A 20787-nucleotide genomic window follows, 5' to 3' on the forward strand; every position below is an offset into this window, starting at 1 on the left:
TGGAGTCGAAGAACTTTGAGATTTGCATTTTGAGCTTCACTTATTGCAATTCCCAGATTAGACATAACCTCCTTTGCGCCCCCCAAAAAAACAATCTTCCTCATATATCTTTAAAGCACTGTGCCAAAAACCACAGCCTATTTCTTGTCTTTTGGATATCAAAAACAAACTGTAAGGTCTTAAAAATGAGAAAAATAACAGAACCTGCCATTCCAGTAATTGAGGTGTATGTCAAACGTCAGAATAAGGAATGGCTACTTGAAAACGCTGCTCGTTTAAACTTGCCCAGTTTAACAACAGTCAGTTCAACAGTATGAAGGCTTAAAACAACTCCAACTGTGGCAACTGAGGCAGGACGAGAATACGATGTTTATTGTGTTTTCACACAGTGAAACCTCATATACTTTTTAATCTCCCAAGGTTAAAAAGTCTGCAAAAAATACTGTTAGAGATCAGCAACTAAGTGTGGCACATTCGGGTCAGCAAGTCGGTGTGTATCCATTCTGCCTAGTACAAATGTAAACATGGAGTTTGATGAATGCTACTGAGATTTTAGCTGTATGTTAACAACAAATGCTCCATGGAGGATTTGCTGTAAAACAAAAGGCCCCAATACCCACTGCTACGTACAGTGGGGAATCTGTGCTGCTGTGGGTTTGTTTTTCTTCAAAAGAATCTTTGTACAATCTATGTCATCCTGAAATCTGTCAAATACCAGAAATTTTGAATAAATCTCGGTGGAAACTTCCAGAAATGTGAAAATGGATCAACATTGTGTCTTTTAAGAAGCTAATAATCAAATTTATGCAATCAAAACAAAACACAAATGCTTCACCGGACAAAAAAACAAATAGAAAATCAACATTCTTCCATGGCCATAACAGCACTCAGGCCTAAATATTGTTGAAAACTCACAGGGTTTGGTAAAAAAGGAAGAGAGCATAAGATGAGGAACAATCTGGAGCACTTTGAATGGTCAAAGATCCCTCTTTGTAAACATTTAAATTTTAATAAATGCAATAGAACAAGAGCATGTGCTTCATTTCATTGTCCAATCGTCTGTCCATTTCAGTGTGAACAGTTCAATCACAATAGCATGCATGGCTGCAGTACCTGAGCCGTGGCTACAAAGGCAGGCGATGGTACATTAGGCACATCAGTAATGGAAAATATGAAAGCCATTAGTCTACTCTATGTGTTCAGATCAGTTATCCTTCAATATTTTCTCAGTATTTGAAACAAGTGAACAATCCAGTCCTAAACCACTGACCCATGCGCTGTGGGGACAAAGTCTCTCTGATATCCTGTGGCTTATTCTCACAGTAAATCTATGAACCTCATCTAAATTATGATCTCTATTCTGTTATACAACACTTTCTATCCTGAGAACTCTTGTCTTCTTTCCACAAAAATGGGAGTAACACTAAATGGAGTTATAAATATGAAATCCCCGCTGGCATGAGTTTGAAACCAGCTTGTTAGAGCGAGTTCTCCAACACCTTACGGAGACCCAAATTAGGGAATATTTTAAGGAAGCAGAGAGCCAGACATTCGTAGAGTGAATGCCAAGACATTAGTCCATTCTGGCAACATGTGCTGTTTAGCATTAAAGCCACATGTCGGATTGTAACCTGCCTTTTCCTTCCTATTTGTGTTTTTAAACTCTCAAGTAACACTAAACTGTGTTGTCTGTCCTGCTCTAAAGTTAGATCTCTTTTCAGAATAACACTCACCAATGACTTTTTAAACTACACCTTGCTGGTACTATATTACACCACTTTTCCCATAGAGATGCCTTAATTTATCACTCGATACATTTAACAAGATGTCTGAAACATTGGAGATTATGGCTCTTTTTTTTTTACATGAATTTATCACCCAGTTGCAGTAGAAATGTTGGCTGCACATACTGTACATGATGTAAATCTCCTGTTCCCCAAAGAGTCTCTTTTGGATTTAGATCTAGTGCCTATGAGGCCAACGGAGTACAGAGAATTTATTGTCATGTTGAAGAAAACTCTCTGAGATGATTTGAGCTTTGTGACATGATGTATTATCCTGCTGGAAGTGGCCATTAAAGACGGGTACGCCGTGGTATGATCCACGGACTCTTCTCACATTAGGATGTACACAGTCAGCATGAGAACCCCGGCAGATCGATCCATGTTTTCAATCATCTACATCAGGGGTGTCAAATTCATTTTCATTTTGGGCCATATTCATTTTGAGATCTTGAAGAGCTGATTTTGCCAGAATGTATTTTCAGAAGCCATTACCAAAACACGAATAGTCATGAATTGCCATCTCTGCATTTAATAAGTACTTTTTTTTTTAAATGACATGAGTGTAATTTGGCAGAATACAGATAAAATCTGCTGTCATCTGAACAAGAAAACAATGTTTATGGAAACAATTGTTATCTTGAATGTTCTACGGTGGGCCAGATTTGGCCCTCGGGTTTGAGTTTGATACTCGATCTAAATTACACAGCTGTAGTCAAGACTTGTTGGACCGAACAGCTTTTTTCTCTCCAATCTGTTATTGTCCAATTTTGTAAATTCCAGTATTGGTTTTATATGCTTGGCTGACAAGACAGACACTTCTGTGAACTTCTGTAGTGGATGGTTTTCCACCCATGTACAGCAGCTACTGTATGTTGCACAAATAGTTATGTTTTTTAGCTACTTTTGCCCCTTTTTTTGCCACTCTCTGTAAATATGAGAGATGTTTGTGTGCTAATCCCAGTACATGTAGTTTCTCTGACTCACTGAACAACACAGAACTAATTTGACTGTTTAACTTCAGTCTCTGAGGGTTTGGAGCCCGAATGTTGTAAAATACTTGGTTGATTTTAATGATCTGTAATTACAAGGCTCCTGTAGAACTTGGTTAACTGATTGAAAAGCTCATTCAAACTCTTAAATCTGCAGTATCACATCTAAAAGTCATGAAACACTCACCTAACAGACGTAGGTTTCAGATGCCCCCTATTGGCTGACCACTAGCATAAGACGGCAAAGAATTTAAACATGCTTCAGATTCCTTCAAATGTCGAAATGTTTGGTCTCTCCTTACGGGAAATGAAAGGAATTCTCCAGATATCGAAAAACAACACTCCCATTTATGAGATTGTTGCTCAATGAAACGACCCGGGTGAAGAGCGATGAAGAGTAAAAGTCCATCTGCTTTTAATAGAAATATTAGCACACCTCACATATGCAGGCACTTAGCATTCCTTATGTAAATGTAATGTAAATCACTGGAGTTTACCTTTTATGAGCTTCAATATGAAAATGCACATATGTCCCTAATTGGACCCATATTCATGAGAGAGAGCTGTATGGGAATTGGGGTTTGCCTGATCCACAAAGGAAGGATAAAAATGGCAAAAAAAGAAAATTTAAAGAAACCCTTCACACAAGCCAAGGTTTGCTTTTAATGTTCTTACACACGTAGATAAAAATACCGCTTGCAAAAGTGGGTTTCAACTCTGATCCCCTATGATATAGAAGAACTGGAATGTACTATAAGGCATGAATACCGTACCGCACAAACCCCCCATACTCTTGCTGCACCTCTCTTCTTTATTCCAAATCTGTAACAGATTGGGTTTAGTCTGACTGGAGGTATGCAGCCACAACACCACATGTAGGGGTCTCCATAATCCCCTCTGCCGGGTATTAAAGCTCACAGCATGGGCATTCCTTTAAAGACCTTGCAGGAATTACCAACACGTAATCTCCATGATCATCATTTAGTTTATTTTTTATGGTTGTCTACTGCGGGGCGGAGGTGGGGGTTCATCTGCCGCTTGTAGGGAACTGTGTGGGACGATGTGCGGTGCCATCTGGTGAACACACAGGGCAAACCGATGGAGTCTTCTAACCCAAGTATCCTAAACAACATAAAGCTAAACCACATGTTTCAAAGACCTGATCTGGTTGCTGAGTGAAGTATGTGGTTCCTATAGCCCTGAGGTGGAATACATTGTTTATGGGGGGGGTTGTGCTGAATCAAAACCATCATCATGGATCTCTGTGATAAAAGACCTGGAGTATAAACAGCCAGTGGAGTAAAAAGAAATCATTACTGCATGCTTTGAAGGAAACTTGATTTGATAAATGTTATCAAATTTTTTAGGTTTTTTTTTTTTTGTGGAAGACAAGTTGAAAATAAATACCCTGCTATAGATTTGTAATGCTTCTGTGTTTCTGTCACACTTTAATGTTTCAGATCAACTCAATCACCATGTTGTAGAGCCTCTATTAAAGTTATAAGAAATTACTTAAATAGAACTTGTCTGACAACATCAAGTAGGCTAAGAAAGGGGTTCCCAAACTTTTTCCGTGCTGTGGTCCCACAAATAGCACTAGCTTTTGGTTAGGGAACAACCCAAGCACTTCCAAAAAACAAACAAACAAAAAAAACAGCCATTTGTTGGCAATAAATATTTTTTTTTTTTGGTGTTTCAGAAAACTTCTGAATGTAACATAACAAGGCACTGCCCCTCACCCAGCAACCTCAGTGCAGCTCCACACATCACCTAACCACCCAAGCAGAGTTCCAGCACATTTTCCCCACTGGTTTTACTGCTGTATGTGCTGTGCAATGGCTGCTGGAAAAGCCAAATATTTTGCTTTTGATTTATCATCCACTTGCTGAATTGTTGTTGGTTGCGCAGGAGGTTCGACTTCTACTTTTCAAAGATGGAGGACTGCACAATTGAGCATCTTTTAACAGTCATTTATATTTGTGAGTGTAAACATTGGGTGGTGAGGTCAGCAGCAGCTTATTTGGATTTAAAGTGACAGAGTCCCCAAAATAGTTCATTCTGAAAGGAGCACAAAATAGGCAGAATTGATCCGAATAAAACATCTTTATGCAAGAATGTTTTTGTGCATAAACTGTAATGAATAGACCTATCCTAACCTGTTAAAGGAAGCACTATAGGTCACCTTGAAGCACACTTAGGTCATGCAGCAGGACAATGATCCTAAGCACATCAGTAAGTCCATAGCTGCAAAAGAAATTAAATGAATTTGAACAAAATAGAGAGAAAAAAATTCTTTCCCATCAATCACAAACATTTGATGATAGCTTATGTTGCCAAGAGGGGCACAACCAGTTATTAAGCTTAGGGGGCAATTACGTTTCTAGAAGGGGCCAGGTTGGTTTGGACAGCCTTAGAATTTCCCCATAATAAATGAAATAATGATTCAAAAACTGGCTGCATTTGTCTGATTTTAAAATATGTTTGATGACCTGAAACATTAGAGTGTGACAAACAGAATAAATCTGTGAAAGGTCAGACACTTTCTCACAGCACTGCAAATGAAATATACATCCGTATATGGGGATTAATTTCTTTCAGTGGGTTTGCTGATATTCTTCTTCCAGATGTGGTCAGAGCCAAAAACATTCGCCTGACTTTCTTCAACATCGTTTCACCCTGGAGAGATCAATAATTTACAACCTCCTGCTTTTATCCCATTGATAATCTGAATGGATGTAGAAAGGGAAAAATCAATCAGCTAAATGCTGGCTAAGAGGATTTGAGTGGCAGAGTGGGGGCCATTTCCCCCCACTGTAATAAATGAGGGGTAGCAGAGCCCATATGGACACACAGTCGACTGTGAAGACTCAACCCTAATTCAGCCTAACATTTATAGAGCAATGGCCTTGCCTGTACTATGTTTGATTTGTGTGTTTTATTTCCTCCGTCTACTGACGCAACATATTATGCAATAAAATTGTGTAAGAACATTCAGTGGGTCTGATAAAGATTTTTGTCTAACATTTGGGAATAAACTGCAACAGATTTCAAATAAAGCGTTACATAATAGATTTGTAGCACTGGCACGTCTGTCTTTTTAGAGTTATCATCATCTGGAGTAAGCACAAATATCCACGCTCTGTTGGTAGGACAAGAGGAAAATAAAAATAACAAATAGTCCAATTTGGATGTGGACATTAAAAAGATCTGCAGTGTTTTTCCAACATAACAGAACAACAAAACATAAAAAAAACATTTAACAAAATATAAAAAAAGAGTTTTCAAATTATAACTTAGTTAATTAAGAAAGTCTTGCCTAACCTTGTGAAAAAGTAATTTCCCTCAAAACCTAGTCACTGGTTCTCCCGCCTTTGGCCCCAGAAACTTAAGCACACACTTTGACTAAGTTACTTTAAAACAATTATTGTAACGTTTAAACCATTCAGAGGTGGATAAATCCTACAGTGACTTTTTGGTCTGCTTTAGTTTTTACCTTAGACCTATCCCATGAATGCCATTTTAGTGTTATTGTTAAAGAATGAACTCTGACCCTACTTCATGTTGTCCGACGGTTCTGTTTAAGAAATATTTGAATTCTACATTATTGCAGCTATTTGCTGTAGGACATTAGAAAAGCAGCAACTTAAACCTCTTGAGAACCATTGATTTAAACACTGCAGCATGCTTTAGATACTTTTATTAATTTTGCAGAGAAGCAACCGTTTATGAAACACCTAACAACTACAGGGTGCATGTTGAGTCATTTATTTCAGAGGGCATTGCCTAAATCTTGGCAGTTAAAAGATACCATAACAAAATGTGGCCCAGCAGTGAGTCATTAGCCGTTAGCATCTGATGAGCCTGAGAAAAGCTCAAGCTCTTGTGAATAGAAAGAAGAAGCCATTCACAAGAAAAGCCAAGCCAAATTCTACCACATTCAAACCCAGTACTTCTGTATAAGGGACTAACATCCAAACCAAAGTAAAACATTTTCCTCTTTGAACCAGTGAGTGACCAGTACAGCCAGGCATATTTTAGAGCTCTTTTTCCACCCACTTAATCTGCCAGTTTTGTCATTTGCAAACAATTACCAGTTGCTAATTAGGCAGCTTTAGGTCTTGTAAATGCAGTTCAAATACAGATATCCTTTCTTTTCACACTTTAAATTTCTCATTTAACAACCAACCACCCAGTTTTAATAGGATTTAATCTAGGTCAGGTCATCGGGGTGATCATATTAGTCGTCTGCATAGCTACTCTAAGCAGTTAAGTACTTGGAAGCATGTGATGGAGCATTGTGCTGCATAAATATAACATTACTGAATTATTTTTTACTGCACCACAGCTTAGAAAAGTATTAGTGAAAGGAAAAAATCCAACCCTGAAATCAGTGATTATGCCTATGCATCTGCTGCTTCTCCCTCTAAATATTTCCTAGTATAAAGGAGATCATACAGTTTCTACAAACACTCCCTGCATTGGAAAAATATTCAACATGGCTCCTACTGACAGTTATTAGATGTAAAGAATTACAAACTAATTGCACGATTTAATAAATGTTGCTGATCTCAATAATCTTTGAAATTTACTAAATAAAGTTTGGACTAAAAATTTTAGGATCTTAACAGAAATTATGCATCCTAAAAACATTTACAAAACACCTCTAGAAGTTTTAAAGCTTGGACTACTGACTGGTGTTGGAAGGAAGATGAATCTGTAAATCTCTTGCAACACAAACTGGAGTCAACAGTCTGGTTGTGAATCAACAAGTTCATACAAACAGAGACAGCTTGTACAAGGATTACGTTTTCAGTCACAGGCTAATTTATTAGGTACAAACAGTGAATCAATCAATCACACGACAGCAACTCAATCCATTTAGAAGTTGCAAGTTCTTGCATGTATCAGTGGTTTAGGCTTGTGTTATGTTTTGAGAGACATTTCTTTTAGCACACTTTGGAAATATACGGTATGAATTAGGTATTATTTGCTGCTGTACATCTCCGTCTCTTTACGGTCACATTGTAGCAATCTATGTGTCATGTCACCAAGTGAAAACATCTGAAACTGGTTTCTTGAATACATCAATGAGTTCATTGTTCCCCAGCAGCCTCCTCAGTCACCAGATCTCAGCCCAGCAGAGATTCTTTGGGATCGGGACGAACAGGAATTTTAAATTATGACTGTGCAGCTGACAATTCTGCAGCAATAGGATGATGCTGCGTCAATGTGGACCCAAATCTCTGGGGAATATTTCTCACACTTTGCTAAATCTGTGTCGGAAAAATCTAAAGCTGTTATGAAGGCAAAAAGGGAATTCAATCTGGTAGAAGAAAGGTGTACCTAATAAAGTGGCCATGCATTTCTGCATTAAGGTAAAATATTTGAGAGCAGTTTAGCATATAATCATTTACATTTCCTGCAAAACGCTTGACTGTCATATTTGTCTTATGAAAATGATGCCTATTTAGTTTGCTATTGAAAAGGTAAAAATACAATTTTTGACCGATAAGTACTTTTGACTTGAGATATTTGGCCAATGTAAAAAAAATTGGGAAATCTTCTCCTGTTTTAGGGAAAATATACAGAATTAAAAGGTAATAATGGAAGTAAAGTAAGTAAAAGCAAGTATTCTAAGATTTTTCAAGTGTTGGGTTTTACTGTGACAGAAATTAATGCACTGGATCAACTCTGTGAAGTGGCATAATGTTGATTTTCCTAAAACTAACAAAGTAATTTTAGTTCTAATTGATCAATTATGCTACCTTGCTCCAACTAAGCATGGTGGCAAAACCAGAGCAAACACAACGTGAAACAATAAACAACAGAATGTAAAAACGCAGCTAAAGGAAATGAGGAATCAAAAATAATGTTCCGGTGTGATCTCACTCTCGGTTTGTGTCAATTTTGCAACTTTTCACTACCTTGTTGTTTGGTTACTTACAGATTCTGGTCTGAAGCTTCAAGTTGCTCTTTAACATTAGCTCAGGAAAACAGCAGTTTTTCGTTTTCTGTGTGCCTAAATGCCTCCCTCACCCCAAATAAACTATAATCAGCATCTATGACCTTCATGTTGTATTTTCTTATTGATGATCTGAAACATTTAAATTTGGCAACAAATCAAAACAAACAAAAAACATCTGTCGAGGGGGTAAACGGTTTCTCATGACAGATGTCTAGCCCTCTGCAGTCCATTTCAGTTGGAGGAGGTCAGTTTCTCTTTTCCAGACATTAATTTTTTTTTTCGGCTCACAGGTGCATTTCTTATTGAATTATTGGAGTGCAGGTTGCACCTGTTTGCCGTAAAGCCAACCATTTAAACTGCTCAAGGTCTGAGATGTGGGGTGACAACGTTCAGCTGGTGTTTGCAATCTGTCTTTTTGAGACTGACAGTTTATATTAAACTAATTATTATGATTATATGGCTTCCACATTAACATAGGTTGTTAATCTCCTATGAAGGACTCAAAGCATGCAGCTGTAAAAATACTAAATGTAGTGCTGTTTTGGTTTATTTGGCTAAGTTGGAGAATGAACACAGGTTTGTTCAATAACTCAAAATAGAGAGAAGACCTTCACAATAAATCGTGCACCTGTTTGCATTATTAATCACGGTATTTTGTGTCAGCTGTGTGTGAGGTGGATCAAGCTATAAAGCGTTTGGTCCTGTCGTTTTAGCACCACAGACATGTCTGCTCAGCAACTTAACGTTCAGTGTTATGACTCCCATAAAAACCGAGGTGTGGAAAAGCATTTTAGGAAGACTAACAACCTAAAATTCTTTGGGACAAATGGTGTGAGCAGGTGTGGAGGCCATAGCCTGCATGATCAGAAACCATAACTCTGTATTGGGCTTCGTGTGCTAAATGGCACATCCATTCAGTGGTTTCCCACCGTGGTCAAACACTCTAAGCTGGACCTCAATATTCCCTTGCACAGTTAAAATCCTCTGTAAGTAAAAAGAAAAGTCAAATCTGCGCGTCATTAAGGGATCTGTAAACCACAGGTTTCCTGGACAGCTCTGTCAAGACCAGCTGTGCATACATCAGAAGCTGAATGATATGTGTACACTGGTGAAGACAGCGGAGAGAAGGAAGGATAAAGGAATAAAAGCAAACAGAAGGACACAGACATGTGACAAAGAACATACTGTGTCCTTAAAAAGCATTAATACCACATGACCATTTTCATACATTGCGACATATGCAAACCTAAGTGTATCTTATTTGGATTTTATCATGAGATATTGCATAATTATAAAGTGGAAGAAAGTTTTAAAAATGTGAACAGCTTGCTATCCATATGTAATCAGCCCTTCAGGAGTATTAAGTAGAGTCGAGATGTGTGTAATTTAGTATCAGTGTTAATGGCAGTAGTTCTGTGCAGGCCTCAAGGGTTTGTTAGAGATCAGAACGACCACGGAACACTGCAGACAAGTCAAGTTAACATTTTGAACTTCCATTTGAGTCTTTACACCTAGATTATTGCCATTTTTGTTGCAACAAGTTAATGTTTTATTGGTGTCTGGAAAATTTGCCTTTCAAAAACCTTCTAAAAGCCCCAGTGAAGCCAAGACCTGTTACCTAGCAACCCCGGTGAAGTTCCGCCTATCACCTAGCAACCCAAGCAGAGTTCCAGCACATTTTCTCAGCTGGTTTTACCACTTTATGGGCTGAATAATGACTGCTAGAAAAGATAAGATGAGATTTTGTTTGCTTTGTTGTTGACTTTCTATTCACAAACCACTTCCTACATTCTTGTTGGTTGTGCAGGAGGCTTTACTTCCACTTTTCAAAGATGTACAGTGGCGTAACTGCGCATCTGTCTTCAGCCATTTTTGCAAGTGAGCGTAAATGTTGAGTTGGGGGGAGGAAAGAGTGTGTAGCAGCTTTCTCGCATTTAAAAGTCTCAAGAATCGCTAAAACAGCTCATTCTGAAAGGAGCTCAAAATAGGCAGAACTGAGCAGACTGAGAATGATTTTGTGGGAAAAAATGTAGGGAGCATGGTGTGTAAACCTATCTGAAGCATAATAGGTCACATTTAAACCTCAAGCCAATAGTAAATCTGGTAGTTGAACTTGTTGATAGAACTACTGTTAATAGTGGATTCCACCATCCTGCCTTTATAATTGAGCAGAAAGAGCTGAACCGTTGCTGAAACGAAGCCATAGAGTTCTGTTTGCAAAAAACATGTGGGGGACACATTCGTCAGATGCTATGAAATTTGAGACGCTGGTCAGAGTTGATGTGAAGATGAGTGGAGCTAAATATAGAAGAAAACCTATTTGAGGGTGAAAAAGAGTTGAAACTAGTCAGGAATTCACCTTTCTGGAGGGCCGTTACCAAGAACTTCAAGTCAGACCTGCAATGGGATGTTTTATATTAAAGTATATTTATCTCTGATCTCTGTCCACTCTGACTAAGTTTGAGGTTTTTTGCAAGGAAGAACTGGCAAAAACATCAGTTTCTATATGTGCAAAGCTAGAAAAGGGTTACCACAAAACACTTGCAGATGTAGTTGCAGTGAAAGACTAGGTATAGTAGGCTAGTCAACACTTAGTCTACAGAGTATTGACTAAGAAGTGTATGCAAAGTTATGTTTTTATATAAAAATAAAATTTAAAAACATGTTTTATAAAATTACACACTGGTATAATAGGGTTTATCACATATAATCACAACCAAATGTCAAATTTGCGGTTATAATGCAACATAAAATCTCAAGGCTTGTGAACACTTTTCAAAGTCACAGAACATGAAGTGGGGGATGGGAAGTTGCAATCAATCTCTGAAAAGAAAGTTGGACGCTGTGTCTAAAGTATACTGACTTAATAAGCGGATCTGTTACCATGTCAATAGCTCTCAGCAGCTCAGCATGACTGCTACATCTGTCCTTCCTCACCTTCCAGATGCTCTCCCAGTAAAGAGGTGAAAGGTCACCAGGTGCTTCAAAAAGCCATGGAGTCAAATTTCTAAGATGTAAAACAGTTGTATTTGGGTGAAGCAAGCGTAATGTTGATTCAGTGTGCTTAGAGCCCACACAGACAGAACATCATAAATCCACGCTGATCATCGCTATTAGCAATCAACGGCTATCTGGGTTAGCCAAAATCTGCTTTTATGGCATTAAACACTTGCCATCAAAAATCCTTAATCCCAGAATCCATTGCCTTTAACACATTAGCATCAATTCAGTAAATCAGTATTTAGTCTGAGCAGTAAGTCCACAACGGACCAGTTTGTTGTGGTCTGTTTTGGACCATCTATGAATAAAAACATAGACGGTTTTTAGGGACTTTGTTACAATTATTCTGTCAAAACTAGCATTCAAGGCATTCAAGGTACAACTAAGGATTTTTGTTGGAGGTAGTTACTACAAATACATTGTGAAGATCATAATTTTTCAAAAGTCTAAAATGCTTCTTTAGGTAAATAATGTTTTGTGCTGATGAAGACTCACTCACCTCAGCATGCAGGAATCTTAAAGAGAAGCTACTGGCATAATCTACTCTGAATAATTCAGCAAATATTCATCAAACTTCACCATAGAGGCGAGGTTGGTAGCACTGTAGAAAACTGGAGGAAACCACCTGAAATTATAAGCAGAAATTAATGGATGGAAAATATGACTTTCAATAAGCTAGCATTCCTGACAAGCTAGGAAACAGTGTGACCGTGTGTGTTAGTAATGAAACAACCTATGAGAAAGTCTTATTTTAGACCTATACTTGTTCTGAAAAGACACTTTGACTCTAAGTATACCAATAATCAACAAGTAATCACAACCAATAATAACTTTGTTAAAATCGATTTGGATAAATCCAGATAGAAGAAAGATTTGGTAATAAAACACAGAATAAAACATTTTAAACTTTGACTCTATATATTTGCCTGTCAAACATTCATATTTAAAAGGGCAGTTTTGTGTATTTGAGCCCGATAATTTAATTTTATATCACAATAAAGCAACTATGTCACCTTCAGTTGTTATAAAAATGCTGCATATAACAAACATGACTGAAAAGAAATTGGACTTTGCAATTTAACACCTTGAAATTGGGTTACCGCGTCTTTAAGAAATTCCTGTGCTTTCCAGATGTCATCATATCAACATTTCTCTATCAAGTGTTTCCAAATGTTTGTTGGAGCACTGGACTGAGAAGTGGTTCATATAATTATCTCAGCAGATGCGCAGTTGAAGGTGTTTGCTAATAGCTGTTGCTAGTTTGAGGGAGCTGAGTGAAGGAGGGCTGCTCTGTGAGATGGAGGCACCGCTTTTAACAAACCTGAATGCTTGCCTGAAGAGATTCAAGAATTTCTCAAACATGCAAGAAAGAATCACGGTAACACTCCGGGTACTGTATGTTTAAGACAAGGGGAAACATTATATCATTATGCATCATTATCATCATATTTGATTATATCATCAAAAAAAGTCAATTTTACATAAAACTGCCCCTTTAATATTTTCAAAGTAGTGAGAAACTGAATCTTTTTATTTTCCTGGTTTGAGAAACAGCTGGCGATTTCTGTTATTTTCTGTCACTAGAAATCACATTTAATTCACTTGCATCTCTAGAATGAGTGCATCAGTTCCATTATTGTGATGAGCATTTACGACTGCAAAACTGATTTCCCCTCTTTGCCCTATCACCATCCATTATGCAAACCGGCGATGAGGTCAGTTTATTAAGTCTAGGCATGTAGCCCTCCATCATCCGCCCCTTGCTGTGCAAACTGCAGTGACCCATATTAATACATTTGCAATCAATATTTCTTCTGGTCTAGAATGCAGATTTAGACAGTGAAGGAAATTGTGCCGTCCACTTTAAAATGTCCCAGGGGAACTTTCATGGCCATGCACCAATTAGTTTTACTGTCAATAACAGTAATGCTGCGGGACATTGTGTTTCTGGGTGAGAGGAGAGAACAGATAGAGGAAGGAGGGAGACATGGTGAAGTGCACGCCTCATTGTTAAGGACTTGTTACACTGACAAGAAGGATTTGATCAGACATAAATGTACACTTATTGTTGGCCGGGATTGCCGTTGAAGGGCTTGTGTCATGGGGCAAAACTGCACAATCCTTGAAGATAATGAGTAATGACGTCTTATAAAGGTCAACAAACAAAGCAGTAGCGGGGAAAACACAGGCCATGTGATGAGATTCATTAGGACGGCAGCAGGAGCTGGCTGGAGGAGGAATGAGGGGGGGAAATTCTTCCGCTGCTTCCCCAATGAAACAGGTGTGTTTCTATAAGGAGGGCAATGTGGGGAACAAAAGTGCTGCTCTCATGTGATCCAAGCTGGTCACATGTGACTACATTCTGACCTTTGAATAACCCTGGATTTCAATAAGTAGGTCCTAAGTAGCATACGCATCCCACAGCTATTATCGCAGCAATTTAATGTTGACTGTGGCTGTCACTAAATGATCCCGGGTTGAGGATGTTTATCAGCTGTGTGAGACGTTTCAGAGTGTTTTCTGTGCTGATTCAGCTGCGCAAACATGTTCTTGCTTCTGGAAGAACATCTAATAAAATATTTCAATAAAAGACACAAAGAGTGTCGTTTTAAGATGGCATTTTTATTCTGAGCGTCACAGATCCTTGTCTCTTTAAAAGAAGAATGAAAAACACATTTGATCCCTTTAACTCAGATCTAATGACAACACACAGCTTTGGTTTCCATCTCAGGAAACAGAGGGTTCCTGTTTTTCACTCCAAGCTCTATTGTTATCCTAAATACAGGTTTTCGCTCTCTTTTTTTTTTCTTCATGCGTTTCACACACTAAACAGTTATCACTTACCCACATTTTGGTCCCTATATAACTATTTAGAAGCACCACCTTCTTATCAGAACCTTTACTTTCCTAATATTGACAAATCTAGAGAGATAAAGTCAACAGAAGCCTCCATGAGTACTTCTCCTGTTTTACCTGACCTTCTAATCTGTTTGTTTGTTTGTTTGTTTGGAATCAATAGCTGGATATTGAATTATGCAAATTGAAATTACAAAAATAAGTTCACTAAAAGGAAACATAAAAATAATAAGTCACGTCACGTGATCAACAACCGGATGCTACTACTGGGAAAAACGCCAAAGAAAACAACAGAAAGTAGTAGGAGGATAAAGGTTTGTATTTTTTTTAACAAAGCGTAGCTAGCTTCACGAGAGCTCCTACAGCATTGAACACTTTATAAAAAGTTGTGTCATTTGAACATGTTGAATCCACAGCTCTTCCATGAAATCACAGACAACAATTTCCCCAAAAGCCCGCATACGTAGCTTCTCTTAAGTGTAAGGGTCTTGTTGTTATTGATATTAGTACAATGGAAAAAATTAAGAGACCACCACAAAATGATCAGTTTTTCTGATTTTACTATTTTTATGTTTGATTAAAATGAACATTTTTCTTTTATTCTATGAACTATTAACAAGATGTCTCTGAAATTCCAAGCAAAAATTTAGTATTTATTAGCAGAAAATGATAAATTGTCAAAATAACAAAAATGGAGTCATTTCAGACCTCGAATAGTGCAAAGAAAACAAGTTCATATTCATTTATAAAGAACAACATTGATGTTTTAACTCAGGAAGAGTTCAGAAATCAATATTTGCTGGAACAACCAGGAGGTTTTTCAATGGGATCTTACTTTTTTCCAGAGCTGTATAAACAAAGATTTGTACACATGCAAAGTGGAAATGCAGCTAGCCTCTTTTCTGTTTCTGGTCTTGGGGTTCATGAATCACCTGTCTAACTGCTTTGTTTCCTCACTAGCTATTTCTTGTTTTCGTCAGATTTGAATGTATTTCTGTGGGAACCAAAGGTGGGGTGTCCTTGTTGCTGTGGTGCTAAAGGTGTTGGATGGGATTGAAGTCTGGATAAGTAACAGCTGGATTTAATGCACCATTAAGGTCATCTGTTGTTCAGGCTGCACCTGCAAATCCCCTGATTTTACCCCCCATATCGAACCCCCTCCCCTGCCTGCACCGCTCCCCTCTCCTCTTTCCTTCACACACTCACTCACCCTTTCTTTTCATTGCTGTTCCTCTCAGCTTTCCTTCTCTTGTCCCGTCAGCCGTGAACCCTTCTCCCTCCCCTACTGTTTCTGCTTTCTGTTTTTTAATAATAATAAAAAATATCAGCTGCCACTGCATCGGTCTCTTTATTCTACAACCCCTCCCCCTCCTTCCCTCCTGTTTTGTTTTACCGTACTCCTGTACGCCTCCCTCTCATTGTCTCTCTCTGTCTCATTTTCTCAGTTTTGGGCCCCTCCCGCTTGCAGGCTGTCGTGTTGTGTCTGCCAGGCCTTCTCGGCCGGAGCGCAGGTTTCCTGAGTACTGGAACGGAACAAGAGCTGGCAGGGAGACGCATTGAGAAAAACCAGCTCGGCCGTTCCCACTGAACGTCACACACGCTCTGCCTCCTGTTTGTGTCCGCGCAGCCCAAGCTGGACCCAGCACAAGCAGTGATGGATGCAATGATCCTGCGTGTCACGCGTTATCCCACCTGGATGCAATTTATCTTGTCAGGGCAGCAGAGGAGGCTGACCTTGACAGTGTGTTATGTACCATATCCCATATAATTACATGCAGCAAGTGTGTAACATGTTGAATGCATTAATTCTCCATTTTTTCCCCACAACTTCAGCAGAGAAATTGGGCATGGATATTGATAATGTAAATAATAAAGGCAATAACTAAACAAAAACATTCAAATATGCATCCCTAAACTCTAAGTATATTTGCATTTTATTTAAGTGAAATAATTAGTGACCAATATCATAGAGGCCATCATGTCGTCAGGTATTTAATAATTTTACAATTTCAGAATCTATGAAATATTTCCTTGATTATTTAAGTTAGTGGACAGACTATTCACCTCTAGATGGAGATAGGCGCCACTTTATTGATTATAAGAACTGGTTATTCGGTGCTTTGCCCAAGTATGAAAGCCCCTTAAACATTTTTAGATCATGATTTAAAGAAATAAAAAAACTGAAACGGTTTGTCCTGTCTAAGTGCATTGGTGTGCACATTGATAATCCCAAACTTTTTATCTCTGTTCCCTTCTAATGAGTAAAATCATTTGAGTTTCAGCCTTCTTATAGAAAGATTACTTGAGTTTTTTTCTCTGGGTCACCAATGCCAAATTGTATAAAGTTGTGAGGCACATTTTAAAAGATGCTCATTTGAAGTTTCTCAAGGTCATCTCTTTACTCCACTGGGTGCATCAAGACTCAGGTAGCTCAGATAAAAACTGGATGTGTATTCAGGCATTTCAACTTTTTAAGAATTAGAAACACTGCTACAAATCTGATTAGAGCTATAAAAAAAACTAAAGGTCATCTCTTGAGTTATTGTAGTATGGTTTATGTCACAAATTAATCATAACTTCAGAATTGCCAAATTTCTGCAGCACTACAAGCTGTTTTCCTGTCATGCCCTTTAAGGTCTGAGTAAACAGAAGAAATAGACTCTACCCCTCTGGCAGACGTTCAGAATGTCTCTCACACTATTAACACTAATGCAGACAAACATAAACACCCCTGTCCTAAGAATAACTCCCCATTTTCTCTCCAAAGAATGATGTTTATTTCTCAGTGGCTGCTCAGCTTGCCGCTCTGCCCGGCTCACTGAATGATGTTTATATCTCCTCCAAGTCCTGATTCCACCCTGGAGAAATCTGTGCCCTCTGCACCTGGACAGTTTACCACCCTGAATGAACAGGCAGAGACTCAGATCAAAGAACAGAGCTTCCCGCAGACCCCTAATTATGTTGTTGTTGGATTTCTTTCGGAGAGACAAAAAAAAAGGAAGGGCTTTAGCCTTCATGGATGGCTTTTACGATTTGCTAATGGTACCTAATTTTGAAAATGGCTTTAGTAAAGCAAGAGGGTCACGTTGAGAAAAATTAGAGGTCTTATGTAGAGTGCTTTGTTAAAGATGCAGTCGAAACATGCTGTCTTCTTTCTTGCAGCTGACTGGGTGCGGCTGTTGATATTACATCAGTGGTTAAAATTAGGACAGCAGCAATGTCTGTCTGACATCTGCTCTCAAAGGTCTCTTTGATGCTCATTATCGTTACCAAAAAAGGATTAAAAAAATAAATAAATAAATAAACACATGTAATATATAAAGAAATAAATAAATTCATTTAATTTTTTTAAATAATGTAAAAATTATCTCAGGAGTTTTTCAGGAGTCGATACAGACGACAAGCAACAAGTTTAAATCTGGTCTAGTTTGCACGAAGATATTATAATAAAATGAAAAGAGTGTCATAAAAGGAAATGAATGGGTTAATATATAAAATTCATTTTAATATATACTCTTATATTTTATACAATATTATTTTAATTTATCATGCTATATAACTATAATATTAGTCTGACGAACACAATAATCACCCATAGCCTACAGAATATAAGCTATTTTGAAAAAAAAAATTTAATCAAATTTTTTTTAACTACAATCTTCTTTTATTTTCTTTAGATTAAAAACTGTAACAATTACTATATATCTTAAAATGGTTGTTGATACAAAAACATGTACGTACCATTTCAGTTAAAGTTTATGTGTTTGTATATCCATTTTTCTTAGCGATAATTTAGATTAAAATATCATTATTTGTAGCCCGTTCAGAACAACATAGTCGTCACTGCATTTCCCATAAGGCGTCGCGGAGTGCCACGTCATTATTCTGCGCAGTGCTGAGGTGGCTTTTGATTTGAGGTAATCACACTAGACTTTTTCTTTAAAACGTTAATGACTTACAGTTATATTGAAATTCCAACTTTATTTTCATTACATTTATTTTTTGTGTGTTTAGCCTGTTTTAACTGTCCGGCTTCTTTGTCGTTGTCTTAAAAGCGTATTCTATCTCCATAAGTGGATGCGTTGCTAAGTTACCGTGCTAACAGTTCGTCTCCCCGTCAGGCTCTTCGTTGCTGAAATATCCATCATGACTAAACTCCTGCAGTGGCTGCTCGGGGTCTCGTTACTGGGCGCTGTGTGGGCTCTGGTCGCTTTCGACCTGCTGGAACTGAGCCTTCCTCGGACCTACAGGGAGGTGGCCTGGCCCATGCCGCTCTACCTGCTGGTTTCGTTCGGCTGCTACTCCCTGGCTACGGTGGGCTATCGGGTGGCCACCTTTAACGACTGCAACGAGGCGGCCAGGGAACTGCAGGAGCAGATCAAGGAAGCCAAAGAGGACCTAAGGAAAAAGGGGTTAAAGATGTAGGACAGTTATAAGGAACTCTTTAGAGACTGAATGGAGAGACAACTTGCAAAGTGGGACGTTTATAAAATCTGTTGCTTTTTGGATGATCATGGAGCTTCGTTGTAGTCAGCAGGTTTGACCAGAACTTTGATTTGAATAATATATCAAATATTTCTGGTCAATATCACGTTTTTCCTGCTTGACGGTTAGATTGTGTTGACTGACTGAGAACGTTTGTGTGAGACAGACCCAAGAGCTCAAGTTAAAGCTGCAAGCCAGACTTATTTTGTAAAATGAATTCACTTTCAATATAGTTTGTCAACTAAAAAAACAGCATGTCCTGGTCACTTTTTGTGGCTACTTTGTTTTAAATCTTTACATAATTAAGATAAAGTACAATCTCCTGAGACCCTGTCCACATTCTTCTGATGACATCACATAAGGCATAAAGAAACCAATCACGGTTCTTTTGAATATGCCCGTTTGCAATTTTTAGAGTTGCACTAATTAGGGTTTTCCTGGCCAATACCAATTTCAGTGTTTTATTTTCTCATTAAAATGTTCATTGGTTAGTTTTTTTTTTAATTAAAGAACTAATACATAAAAAAGAACATCCTGGCCCAGTTTTAAAGGCAAACAAGCTAGATGGTACCTCCATGTTTTGTGTCAAAGCATGTGACTTTTGTTAGACTCAAAATAACTGTTAAAGCACATTCTGGTGGGTAGTTAGAAACTACTCAGCCAGTAAAACTATTAGTTTTGATAGATTTAATGATTCGGGACCAATAATTCTGTGTTGCTTTTGCCCTGTTGTGTATATTATTGTGCATTTTCTCAATATTTTTGGTTGGATTGTGTTGCTCACATGCTGAATACATCATCGAACATTTGCAGTATGTTATTAGAAACCTGATAAATGGAAACCAAAGGTTATAAATAAACACTGGATCTTATAGGAATTTTCTGGATTCTTGTTTCTGTCGGCTCTGAAATCATCCAATTTAAATGTGGAACTGTAGTTGTTCTGTACTTGTCAAAAGCTGAATTCTTGTCAGAGCAGATAAACTTAGATTTTACCTGTAAAGAAGAGCACATTCCTCTGTTCAGCATCTGAAATGAGGCCCTGAGGTGTTGCTGTGAATTAATTAAACTGCAGTTTATTTTCTGAGTTGGTGTCCCTTTGTGGGTTTGCGAGATCTGATAATTTGGTGTTTTGCCAAAGTATGAACTCCTCTTGAACTTTTCCTCTTTTTATGTTACAACCACAAACTTTAGTGAGTTTAGAGATTTTTTTTTATGTTTAAGACCAAAACCAAATGGCATGAAAGTAAGAGAAATAAAAAGATCAAACTGAAAGGTGCAGGATGTGTTTGTATTCAGTTTTCCTAACTAAATTATTTACAGAAGCATGTCTTTTTTATATTTATTGTAGCCCTGGCTGTGTTTTGTCATTCAATGATTAGTCTGTATTTAGCTCTATCCATGTTTCCATCAACTTAACCAGCTTTCCCGTCTCTTTGTGAAAGGTATCCCCTCAGCATAATGCTACCACCTCCATGTTCCGTAGTTTAGGCTACAGTCTCAGTTTTGTGGAAGTATAAGGCACTGCTTCTCGCTCCCTTTTGAACACTTTTGGTTCTACAGCCTTCCACTTTACAATTCTGTGCTGCTTCTTGCTGATTTATCACAAATTCTCAGCAATGTACGCTGACGTTTCTGGTTCCAACGTGACGAAATGTGGAGTAGTTCAACAGGCATCAGTACTTCTGCAAGCCACTTTATGTTTGGG

The 20787-nt window shown here is 38.1% G+C and overlaps 1 protein-coding gene across 1 annotated transcript; it reads left to right on the forward strand.

The window, feature by feature from the left end:
- The first annotated feature begins 18422 nt into the window (after positions 1 to 18422).
- dpm3 (dolichyl-phosphate mannosyltransferase subunit 3, regulatory) lies at positions 18423 to 20166 on the forward strand. The gene is made up of 2 exons (XM_044137542.1): positions 18423 to 18511; positions 18716 to 20166. Exon 2 carries the CDS (start codon positions 18741 to 18743, stop codon positions 19017 to 19019), a length of 279 nt encoding a protein of 92 aa, XP_043993477.1. The 5' UTR covers positions 18423 to 18511; positions 18716 to 18740; the 3' UTR covers positions 19020 to 20166.
- Positions 20167 to 20787: the final 621 nt, after the last annotated feature.

Source organism: Gambusia affinis, linkage group LG14 (assembly GCF_019740435.1).
Source record: "Gambusia affinis linkage group LG14, SWU_Gaff_1.0, whole genome shotgun sequence".
Classification (NCBI taxonomy): Eukaryota; Metazoa; Chordata; class Actinopteri; order Cyprinodontiformes; family Poeciliidae; genus Gambusia; species Gambusia affinis.